Source organism: Trichomonas vaginalis, chromosome V (genome assembly GCF_026262505.1).
Source record: "Trichomonas vaginalis G3 chromosome V, whole genome shotgun sequence".
Lineage (NCBI taxonomy): Eukaryota > Parabasalia > Trichomonadida > Trichomonadidae > Trichomonas > Trichomonas vaginalis.
The window spans coordinates 2,982,180-2,994,396 of NC_067207.1; the positions used below are offsets into that span (position 1 = coordinate 2,982,180).

Genomic DNA, 12,217 nt, shown 5'->3' on the forward strand with positions numbered 1-12,217 from the left:
TTTCATCAATGAGTGATCATTTATAATTTGAATTGAATTCAATAATGATAATAAAATATCACATTATAATTGATTATATCTGGGGTTCCTGAAGTGTCTTAATGTCAAATATAATAATACATTTGAAAGACATTTCAAAAATTTTTAAAAGAAATTCGGATCAAAATCATTCAAATATATTTATAGAATATATTTAGATTTGTTTATATCCAATATAAAAAAATTAACATCACATGCGAAAATATTTCAATGGTCTTGTTTTTTTACTTGAACATTTTAAAATGGTAAATTTGTACGAATATCAAAAATCACTGAGAATGATAAATTGTAGTCTTAATTGAATAAGTGCTTTAAACGATTAATTCTCTCAATCCTCTCAAATGTATAAAAAATCGTTTGAACTTACAGTAAATACTGCTCGATAGAGATTTTGCTAAATTTGATATTAAAATTGATGTTGATCTTGAATTAGATTAACTTTATTGAAGAACTGATTGATTTCTCTTCAGATCTTTAATTTGTCGGCATGCATATAATGATATACATTTTGAGTGTAGAAATGAAGACTTTCAAAATTAATTCGAATCAAATTCTTAATGAAATAAAACATTATTTAAATATAACGAGTAAAATAAACCATTTCAAAAGAAATTGATAAACTTATCTCAAGGAGAATGAAAATACGAAACTCTGTAATATCAACAAAATAATAAAAAAAATCTTTCGAAATTTATCAGAATTAAAAACCTGAGATTCATGTATATAAACTCAAATAGATGAGTATTTTTCCATGTGCTATAATTATGTGAATATTAAGGTAATTCCAAGGAATAATTTTTATGTTTATCTATTATTTATTTTGGGTTTTGTTTGTCAATGTCTGCTATTTCTATATTTAGCCTTTTTATAGTGAAAATTTTATTAAAATTGCAGGAGACATATCGTCAATAATCGTCGGAATCTTTGACCTTTCAAAGAAAAATGCATCATTCAACGATTACTGAGTCAATTCTGAACATTTTGGAAACAAATGATCAGTCACTTGATGAAATAAGTACTAAATTTCATCATGCATATGATTTCAATGATCGTTCCGCATTACTTTCAGCAATATCAATTTTAATTCTCGAAGGAATCCTTGATAGCCACCAAAAAATTATAGGTGTGTGGTTAATATTCATGGAGTATTCAAAATTGCCTATTTCTCAAAGCCCGTTTTTTGAATTTTTTAAAAGTATAGATAATCCAATCCAAAAAGATGACAGTAATGCTATCAATCTTTCGAAGCTTATACTCATACAATCCCAAAATTTAACAAAAATCGGTGAAATGAAGCCCGGAGAAGCAAAAATCAATCTTGATAACGACGAAAAAAAGAAATTTGAAGAAAAATACTCTATTGATAAAATACAAGCCATTACAGCCGTTGAGAATATCCTACAAAGAACTCCTGCAATTCATCACCCGATTTTTCTTGAAGTTTTATTTTTGAAAATAATCAATAAGCCTGTAGATACAATACTCGATATGTTGAAATCAGATAATTATAGAGATTTCGGTGAGCCAGGAAAGTTCACAATCAGTGCTTTAATCGAAGTAAGTTCTTTTCTCAAAGATGACTTACGTTACGCATACGCAGCTATTCTCTCCTTCTTCAAGTTCAGCCGCGACGCATTAAATCAGCTCCCAGACGAAGCTTACGCCCCAATTATTTTCTTCCATTACATAAAAGAGCTTTGTGATGATAATAACTCTCCAAAGTCAGGAGAATTTGCATTGTTCTCTCTCAAAAACTACGATCTATTCGATATTATTGGAAAATGGATTGATATTTCTTATAATAATTTTTCGAAGCAGTTTTTCACACTTATTTCAATTCATTTACAAAGTCTTTTGTATCTTGTTATAAAGACACAAACACCGCCGGATTATAACTTCATTTGTTCGAATATTCTTCCATTATTATGCAAAGTTGCCGTAAAAGAGCGTCCGACACCATTTACAGAGGCAACGTTTCGTGTTATATTACCAGGAAGAGGCAGAAGGCAAAACGAATTCACAAAACTTTACAAATATTTCCAAGCAATTTGCAAAGACTCTTCTACAGCAAATCTCGTCAAGAGAGTATTAAATGACGATTTGAAAAAGTCCCACGTGTCAACAAGTAATGTTTATCGTAGAAAATGTCTTCCATATACAGAATTTTCTGATTTTCTCTCTTTAATCACTCCATCGTTAATCAGTTCGAGCAACATTACAGAAAACAGTCTTGAATACTGTGCTTTTGTCCTTTTCCACAAACTTATTAAATATTCTGAGTCAACAACCGTGAAAGAGTCATTAATTCGACTTGTTACTAACAGATTCTATACAGACCATACTAATTCTGCACAAAACATCTTCCCTTACGTTGTAGAATTTCTTTCTTCTCCAAAATTAGCTCCATACGCTGCCAAAATCATCAGCAACACAATAGAACTCGCACCTGTTGACTCCATCAACTATATCAATACGAAACTACACTCGAATTACTCAAATTTCGAACAAATTGTTCAGAGCACGAACAGCGACGATAGCGTCATTGCCGCCTTCATAACAGTGGCCAGGAACATGAACAGCTTGTATTTCAAGTACAAAAGCCCTGTAAAAGAGATTCCAAGTTTTACGAATTTTATTTTGAAAGATACGTTCCATATGATCGTCCATCATAAGTTCCAATCGAAGTACAACAAGTGGAAGATCCTCAAATCCCTTGTAGATGCTTGCAAAGACTTATTAGATACTGATGATTCTTTTTGTGACATGATTCATCAGTCAGAGACCTTCTCATCCGCATTGTTATCCCTTATAACAGTATCCGCTGCAGCCATTAACCCCAACGATCAGCAGAACCAGACAGATCAAGTTTATGTCGACAGAGTTGACGTAAACTACCCACTTGAATGCGAGATATCAACTCTTAAGTTCCTCAAGATCGTTTTGTCCAGATATCTTGAGAAAAACAAGGAACTTTCTCCTTTATGCAAATTATTCTTCAACACGAAGAGCGACGTCAGCGGAATCTTCTCTACATTGATCGGTTTCTTGGCCGTGCAGCTTCCTGGAGGAAGTTCTGAAGAATTGGCCGGAATTTCCCTTTCAATTATCGAAATTCTTTGCAAGATCGCCGCAATGATGAAGGATGTCTCCGTAGATGCTTATTACCCTGAAGAAAAACAGAAAATTTTGAACCAAATCGCAAAAGGAAATTTGATCGACGATTCAAGTGGAAATCATTATATTTCGATGCTTGACTTCATAGCCAACACACTGATGACGCAGCCGGCCTTCGCGTTCTCTTTTGTCCAACACACGGCGAAATCAATTTTCCAATCAATGATTAAAGCCAAGAAAATCGAAAAATTCGAAGATTCAAGGCTTCTTCTTAGTCTATCAAGACTTATCGCCAACATGTATAGGAAATTGTCCGCAAATTCAAAGACATTAAAGGAAATTGCGGGAAGTGACACAAAATCTGACTTCTGGAGCCAGGCAAAGAAGATTATTAAGCTTGATGACCAGAATCCTGATCCAAATATCATTTTGGCCCAATCTTTCTTGATGCAAGCTCATTTATGTTATCTTTGCTCCCACGTCGGCCAAGCGAAGGCAGAAATCGACGATATAGGAGTCACAAACATGATCCGTTCTGTTGTTAATAAGTTATCTCTTACAAAAATTGAGATATCCGAAGAATTAAAGCTCGAAATCGACTTATCTAAGTTCCATAAGGACAGGCATGAGTACGGCGATGATTATTACGTTGATATCGACTTACTTAAATTTTATTATGAAGATATCGACCAAAAATTTGTTGAAGAACTCAAGAAATTTAACAAAGACTTGTCGGTAATTGATGCAACAACACAATATATATCGACGATCATCGATTATATTAAGCTTTATGCCTTAATTGACCCAGATTCTCCGAAATTCAATGAAGATGGAAAGAGTTACGACCATAAGGAGTTGATTGAGTTAGTTAAGAATGTAATGAATAACAATCTCCCAGAAAGTTTGATTACAACTGTTTCTAAACTCGGATTACTTTTAATTACAAACTTTACGGGCGGTTTCTGGGATTTCGTTAATACAGACTATCTCAAATCATTCAACAGGTACCTCAAGAAACATAAAACTCCAGCAGTTTTAGAGTTATTGAACGCAAGCCTTGGAATTTCAGAAAATAGAGTTTATAGTCAAGCTGATTTAAGGGCAGACCATTCTGACTCTGACTATCCTAATTTGAAGTTCCACCAGCTTGAAAAACTCTTTGATAAATGTGTTCAAATTTTAATAAGCGACAAACTTGAAATTGCAGCTGATTGCCTCATAAACCTTGCAATTAAACTCAACTGCTTCCAGCAATTCCTTCAAAATCCAGAGAGAATTGCATTATTAACTCATGCTTGCCATTTATTAATTTCTGATGACGTAATTGGCTCCAAATTGGTTATTGCACTTTCCGTATTGTGTAATGAAGCCAACAGAGCCAATGATCTTGCAAATTCTGGTATTTTAGACTCAATTTTGGAAATTAAACTTCCAAAGAATTCTCTTGTCTGGCCACCATTATTCAAACTCATAAGTGGACTTCCAATAGCTCACGATTATGCAGCAAACTTCGCTAAATCCTATCTTCCAATTATTAATTTCTTCTTGAGCGAAACAACGACATCGTATCAGATCCAGAACTACTTAACAACACTTCTCTTCAACATGCATGGCCATTTTAACGAGCTAAGCCATGAAAATCCTTATGCTTTCAACGGATTGATGCAATTAGTGTTTATTAGAATGAAAAAGGCACTTGCTGATATCAGAGATGTTACCATGAGTAAGGAAGAGAAGTATTCCCAGTGGAAAACCTTGTTAAACTGCTTAATGATCTTCAATGCTCAATTTGACTTCCCAGAAACAGAAATTCCTGGATTTTCTGATAATGCGGAGAATAAGAACCAGAGTTTTGAGATTGTTAAGAGAATCTTGGACCATTTCGGAAAAATCCTCCAAGATAACAAGTTTAACATTGATTTACTTCCTCTTTTCTTGATGATATACGAGACATCAACAAGTTTGTTCATTGGTTTGATCATGATGACGAATAATCTGAATGAATCTACAAATGAAGACGCAATTTCGTCATTCAAGGCCATGACAGAACTTGTTACAAAGAATGTTAAGGTATTGATGCAGAATGTTATTGATGAATCGGAGAAACAAAGAATTGGTCATGCAATCACTTTTTTAGAAGTTGCTGCTACGTTTGATCCATCTCGTAATGAATTATCCAAATAATTTTTCTTTATTTATATATATTTATATTATTTAATAAAAGTATTTTTAAAAAAAAAATAGAAAAACAATAACTATTTTTCTTTTTACTCAAGAGCTTTGGGCTATAATGTTACAGAAGGGCATTACAGATCAAATTATAAAAATATATTTGATATTATTGGAGAGTACAAACAGCAACTTAACAAGGTATTTCCAAAATAACCATAGTATGATGTTTGACTAATTGGATTGGCTATGTTTCATTGATGAACCTTCAACATTGCTTTGAGTTTTTTAATTTCTATATCTTCCAACGAGACTATAATGTGGAAGAGGGATCTATAGTCAAACTGATTGTGTAAATGAAGAAAATGCTTCGCTAAGATAGATCCTATAAATATTTGAACTAAATCTGAATTATTCACAAATCTAAAGAAAAATATTGATTAGAACATCCTACTTTATATAAATTTATATATCAAATATACTTTTGATTCATTTTTATTGATGTATATCGATGTTACCATGCCAAAGATGGCAATGACATCGAGAACACCAAGACCATCAGTAAGAATTCAACCACCTAAATTTAAAATCAAGGAGCCAACATCACCAAGATTCAGAAATTCAGCAAGATTTCAAAAACAAAACGATCTTGTACGGCAAACGGCTATAATTCCTAATGCACCAATGTCACCTCAAGATGTAATACAACAGTACTCATGCTTTTTAACTTCTCATGAGTTAACTGAAATTTTTGGATTCAAAGAAATTTATTATCTAGGGAGACTATCTCAAAAAGTTATTCCACATATAGGATTATCGCACAATAGAGGGTTTGATGATAATAACGGCAATCTTAAAGTTAAAATTGATGATCATTTATCATATAGATACCAGATAAAGCAAATTCTTGGTATGAGTGATCATGCAATTACAACATTATCATATGATCATAAGATGCGAAGGAATTTTGTTGTGAAAATCATGTCAAGCACTTCATCTTCCTTTGAATTACCAGCTTTAAAGAAATTAAGTTACTCAAAGAATATCGTACATCTTTACTCTTCGTTTATATTTAGAAATCATATAATAATGTGCCTTGAAGTTCTTGGAGGAAACGTTTATTCGATTTTATCAGCGAAACCAGATGCTGCTTCATTAAATTTAGCACGTTCTGTAGGAAAGTGTTTGTTTGCTGCCCTTAATGATTGCCATTCTCAAAAAATTTATCATGGAAAAATAAATTCAAGAAATATCTTAGTAGATCCAGCATTAATTCATGCCTCATTCAAATTAGCAGATTTTAGTTCATGTAATCTCTTCGAAAAGTTCAAAAAATCTCCAAAAAGATTAATCGAAAGAACTCCCGAAGAAATCCTCGTTTACAAAGCATATCCTGACAAGATAGATATCTGGAATGCAGCTCTAACACTTGCAAACATTGCTCTTGGCACTCCTTTGATTCAAGGAAAAAATCCGAAATCAATTATCTTCGAAATCCGAAGAATATCAGGAGAACCACCTCCACAAGTTGCTTCTTCATGCGAGAAACCTGATCTGCTTGTCATGACTGTTGAAGATACCAAAAAGAAACAGGAAACAATTGTAATAAAAGAAGAAGAAATCCCAATGAATTTGGAACAAAAAGAAACAGAGGAAGAAGAAGATAATTACGAGGAAGAAGTAGAAGAAATGATAGAAGAAGAGGAAGAAGAAGAGGAAAAGCAACAAGGTGAAATTTTGATACCGAAAAAGAGAGATTTAATGAAACTTTTTAATGACCAGAACTTTGTTGATTTCCTGTTGAAATGTTTCAGCTGGAAACCAGAGGAAAGGCCAACAGCAAGCCAAATACTTGCCATGCCTTTCTTCGCCGGACTTCCTGAATTGATAAACAAAAAAGGAAAATAAAAATTTGTTTGTTTGTATTTTAAAACTTAATATTGCCTCTTTTTTACTCTGTTATTCAATATCATCCTTGAAATCAAAATCATTCAAATGAGATAATGCACAAATGGTAATATTTTGGGAAAATTAAGATAAAAGAATTAAATCATTTATAAAACTTATCACAATGATTGGGTAGTAATTCTCATATCCTTTGTTTTTTCATTGTTGATCTTAATTTGTAGCCGAAAAGTTTTCATGCATTCACACTATAATGAGAAACTTGGTAATGTAAAGTCCTATCTAAATTCTCGTTTGCTTTGTCTTTCATTTCCTCTACATTTAACTCCAAAACAACATCTATCGGCGCGCCACGCCGATATTCTTTGAAATTTGGTGAGATGTAAACGATAGTTTTTATTTGGTCGGATTATACTGAATTATTTCCATACTGTAAAAATGTCTTCAACAACACAATTTTCTTTACAAGACCCAAGACTTGAAGAGATATTTCAAGAGCAATGGGGATTAGAAGAAGTAAAAGATATAGAAATAGCGCCAAATCAAAGACTAAAGTTCATTCGTCTCAAAAGTAATTCAAATACTATCGATACCTACTTAAATCCTGTTCTAAATGACAAGAAACTAGTTATATCATACGATTCTGTCGGTAATAACTTGATATTTGTATCTAGCGAAATTTGTGCTATAATAGATATGAAAGATCCTTTAGCTCCTTCTGTCAAAGCTTCTCTTTGCAGCTTAACTAGGACAAAAATTATCATTTTAGACATTTCTGAGCAAACACAACAAATTCTATCGCGTAATTCTATACAATTAAGCGCTTACATCGTCACGAAAGGCTCGCAGCAATATAATACTTTCTTGTCTAAAATGAAATCACAGTGCACTGACCAAGTTTACGACTATTTCGAGCAATATAATAAATATATCGTAAATAATGCAAAGCGCGGCAACCCATTCCCAAGTAAAGTGATTGCATACTTGACAGTATGTTTGTATCCTGCCCTATTTTGCTTGTTTTTAGAAGGAAATAGTGCATTTCAGCAAGGACAGCTTAAAGAAACACCACCACCAGGAATTCCGCAACCAATGATGCCAAATCCTATGCAGCCGATGCCAAACTTTAACCCAAGAATGCAAAATCCGAATATGTATCCAAATTACGCTCCAAACTTCAATCCACAGCCACAAGTATACCATCAATTCAATCCTATGCCACAGTTTCAACCAATGCCAGCTCAAATGCCGCAATTCTGTCCAATGCCGGCCCCGCCAAATCAATTTATCCAAGGACCGCATAATTTAGCCCCAATTACTCCACAAGGATTCGCTTTGCCACCACCAATCAACAGAATGCAAAGCAGCCCAATGGGACCGCTCAGTCCTCAAATGTTTGCTCAAGCTCCTTCAAATGGTCCTGTTCAGAGCCCCCAGCCAGCTTTCCATATCAATCCTGCTCTTCTTGCTGCCAATTTAGCCCAACAGAACCAACCAAACCAACAGAAACCTCAGCAGCAACAACAGCCAGAGCAGCCGCGCCAGGAGCATCCAAAAGTTGCTTCTCCGCCTCCACAAGCTCAATCTGTTCAGGCAAAGTCTCCGCCAGCTTCTCCTCAGCAATCTATTGATATGTCTAAGATAGCAATAAAGAAGGAAGCAACTGGTGGTGTTACTGATGAGTTCTGGGCCCAATTGGAGAAACTTGAGATTGGATTCAAGGCAAGAGGTGAATTAGATCTCGATGGCTTGAAATTTAAATGCGCACTTTGCAAGCAGAAATGCACTTCGCCTGTTTATCTGCTCCAACATATGTGGGAGCATCATAAAGAATAAAATTGTATAAAAAATATATAAAATCTTTACATTTTTATAATGAGATGATCTGTTCATATGAATTACTTAACAATATTCAAGTATCAGTTAGATTTGATCAATTTTTGAAAACAATTGAATACGATTCAAAAAATTTTCCCGTTTTCTTGGCCATAAAGCTCAAAACCGGGACATTTTAGGGCAATATTTTATCTCAACAAGCAATCCAACTGATGTAAAATCTGTTATCAAAATTAGGAAACCTCACGGAAATAAAATCCTCAAAGAAGAGCGTATAAAAAATTAAACGAGCCTATGAGTTTTTGATGAAAATGGGCGGATGTAATAAACGATAAATAATAAAACAATTATAAAAAAAACTGTCGACCAGTTCATCTTGACACTTATCATATAATTTTCATCCTGAATAATGGTTAAATAAAAGCGTATAAAATTTCCCCATCTCACATCTGGTCACACCTTTTCAATTTAAATTCAAAACGTTCATTTCTTTCAAAATGAAGGGAGCTCACTTTTGTCACCTTTTAGCACTTTCGAAAAATGTCTTCACGCCCACGTGTCTTCTTCGATATTGGAATCAACAACCAACCAGCCGGCCGTATTGTTTTCGAACTCTACTCCGACATTGTTCCAAAGACAGCCGAGAACTTCCGCTGCCTTTGCACAGGTGAAAAGGGCACAGGCAAGTCTGGCAAGCCACTCCACTACAAGGGCTGCGCTTTCCACCGTATCATCCCACAGTTCATGATCCAGGGTGGTGACTTCACACTCGGCAACGGCTGCGGTGGTGAATCCATCTACGGCGCTAAGTTCGCTGATGAGAACTTCAAGGCCAAGCACACAAGACCAGGTCTTCTTTCCATGGCTAACGCTGGTCCAAACACAAACGGCTCCCAGTTCTTCATCACAACAGTCCCATGCCCATGGCTCGATGGCAAGCACTGCGTTTTCGGCGAAGTCGTCGAGGGTATGGATGTTGTCAAGGCCCTCGAAAAGTGCGGCTCTGATCAGGGCAAGACAAGCAAGAAGTGTGTCATCACAGATTGCGGCCAGCTTTAAGAAATTTACTTAAAGTCATCCGTTTAATTATTTAACTTACTTTTCTTTTTCGCTTTTTTTCATTATTATTTTACATTTTTAGATCAGATATCTGATCCGATATCTTTTGTCTTTTCTTATTCTTGATTCACTATGATATTCTCTGGTTTCAATTTCTTACAGTATTGGTCGCGCATCGTTGAATAAATCTTATTCAAAATATTGATTCTTAGCGATACCGTTTAAAATTGCCTACATACGTTAAGAATGTTAATGTATTGGTACAATATATTAAAAATAGTTTATTAATTTGATGTTCTAGCTCAAATTGTTGGAATTTTTTTTATATTTTTTATAATATTAGCATTTTACAAGGAAAAAACTCTCGAATTTTCTCGATGAAAAATAAGTTTAAACTGCCGAAGCTTTACTTTTTATAAACAAAACAAAAAATAATAAAATTTTTAATAAAATTACATCTCATCATCTTCCAACTTTGAAACTGCACTGTTGAATGATTTCCTGATGAATGTCTTATGAAGAACATTATACTGGCCAGGTCCTGGTGTATTATCCGCTGTTTTTGTGTCTCTATCCAGTTTGGAAATGGTAACTCCCTTTCCATTGGACGTTGGAAGGATACTTTGATAAGCGGTCGGATCCGGATTTTCCATCTGTGTCCTATTAATCCAAGTTTCTCCGCCAGTTCTCTCCGAAATTGCGATAGGAACTTGTCTGCTAGTGTCAGTGATGAGCGGTGTGTACCTTCCTGGGCCAGGAACTTCAGTTGATGGATCAGATACTCTTGAAACTTTACTTGCAAAGACAGACGATGGTCTGTTTGTATTTCCGAGTAATGATTTGGTTGTTTTATACTGTCCTGGGCCTGGAAATTCCATTGAGTTTGATTTGATTGGATTTAATCGGGAATGGATCTTTGCAGAGTTAGTCATCGATGGTATATCGCGGATAGAGTATGTTCCTGGGCCTGGAGTATCACTAGTAATGTCAAGGAACTTACGTTTGGCACGAACTCCGAAACATGAGTTATCGTAGTATTCCTGAGGTAGTTTGGATGTTCTGTAGTATGTTGCTGGGCCTGGAGTACTTGATGATACTTGAAATACATCTCTTTTATCGCCAGATCTGAATTGAGAAGTTGGACGACCAACTAACGATTCGTCAACCCAAGGAGCTGGAGAGATGAACTCAGCAACATCTGATTGTGGTTGAGAAGGAGATAGTGTCCTTGCGATTTGTGGTAATAACTTTCTTTTGTTAACTATATCAGGATTGTATTCTCCTGGGCCTGGTTGTGAGCTTCTTGCTTGGAAAATGTCACGGCCTGCATGCTGATCCAATGAAACTTTAATCGAAGTGTCAACTTTATAAATTGGGTCGTAAGTTCCAGGTCCTAAATCTTCTGGTTTGCTCTCTGGTTCTTTGATGGGAACCCAATCGCCGTTTTTGTTTGTTGTGTATCCTTTTATTCCTTTTTGTCCAAAAAATGTTGTCATTGGACGATTTTTTGGCATTGTTCGCTTGTAAATCTGTTTTTTAGCTTTGACTTGACCCCATTGATTAATGTTTGAGTAGAGAGTTGGATCTGGAGTTTTCTGTGGATCAAAAAATGATCTTTTAGTTCCGGAATGAAAAACGGATGTGATTTTTATATCGTTATCAAGTAATGTTACATTATAAGAGCCTGGTGGTGGAACTTGATCTTTTGGTGGAACAAAGAGTATACGATCAGATTTTGCTCCAAATGGAGCTTTCAATGCCCTTTTATTTCCTAAAACTGGAGTAATATCGTAGAGGCCAGGACCAACATTCTCGGGCGTGTTCTTGATTTCGTTATCGAATTTCCTTTCGCTAACTTGTGCCCAAGTCATTGTTCCAGAGCGGAAATTAACACGTTAGCGGTTATTAATTGAGATTTTGAGCAACAAAAGTGACAATTAATTACATTTGATATTTTTATGCTTGAAATAATGATTTCATATTCTAAGTGAATCAGTTTTCTAATAAAAATGTGAGAATAAACGTTTTTGTAAATTGATGGAAACAAATCTTACTCTTGTTAAACCATAAAAAGGTGCTTATAAATGTTTTCGTA

The 12,217-nt window shown here is 34.8% G+C and overlaps 5 protein-coding genes across 5 annotated transcripts; 4 read left to right on the plus strand and 1 right to left on the minus strand.

Annotated features, from left to right (window-relative positions):
* Positions 1-943: 943 nt before the first annotated feature.
* TVAGG3_0269430 (gene silencing by RNA) lies at positions 944-5,377 on the plus strand (the record flags this gene model as incomplete). The annotated part of the gene is made up of 1 exon (XM_001321981.1): positions 982-5,337. One exon carries the CDS (start codon positions 982-984, stop codon positions 5,335-5,337), a length of 4,356 nt encoding a protein of 1,451 aa, XP_001322016.1.
* Positions 5,378-5,823: 446 nt separating this feature from the next.
* On the plus strand, positions 5,824-7,269 carry TVAGG3_0269440 (protein kinase protein; the record flags this gene model as incomplete). The annotated part of the gene is made up of 1 exon (XM_001321982.1): positions 5,824-7,230. One exon carries the CDS (start codon positions 5,824-5,826, stop codon positions 7,228-7,230), a length of 1,407 nt encoding a protein of 468 aa, XP_001322017.1.
* Positions 7,270-7,572: 303 nt separating this feature from the next.
* Positions 7,573-9,086, plus strand: TVAGG3_0269450 (uncharacterized protein; the record flags this gene model as incomplete). Its single annotated transcript, XM_001321983.1, has 1 exon — positions 7,666-9,063. One exon carries the CDS (start codon positions 7,666-7,668, stop codon positions 9,061-9,063), a length of 1,398 nt encoding a protein of 465 aa, XP_001322018.1.
* A 506-nt stretch (positions 9,087-9,592) lies between these two features.
* TVAGG3_0269460 (peptidyl-prolyl cis-trans isomerase protein) lies at positions 9,593-10,161 on the plus strand (the record flags this gene model as incomplete). The annotated part of the gene is made up of 1 exon (XM_001321984.2): positions 9,604-10,122. One exon carries the CDS (start codon positions 9,604-9,606, stop codon positions 10,120-10,122), a length of 519 nt encoding a protein of 172 aa, XP_001322019.1.
* Positions 10,162-10,520: 359 nt separating this feature from the next.
* Positions 10,521-12,014, minus strand: TVAGG3_0269470 (sperm-tail PG-rich domain-containing protein; the record flags this gene model as incomplete). Its single annotated transcript, XM_001321985.2, has 1 exon — positions 10,575-11,993. The coding sequence occupies one exon, from the start codon at positions 11,991-11,993 to the stop codon at positions 10,575-10,577; it is 1,419 nt and encodes a 472-aa protein (XP_001322020.1).
* Between the last annotated feature and the right edge of the window lie 203 nt (positions 12,015-12,217).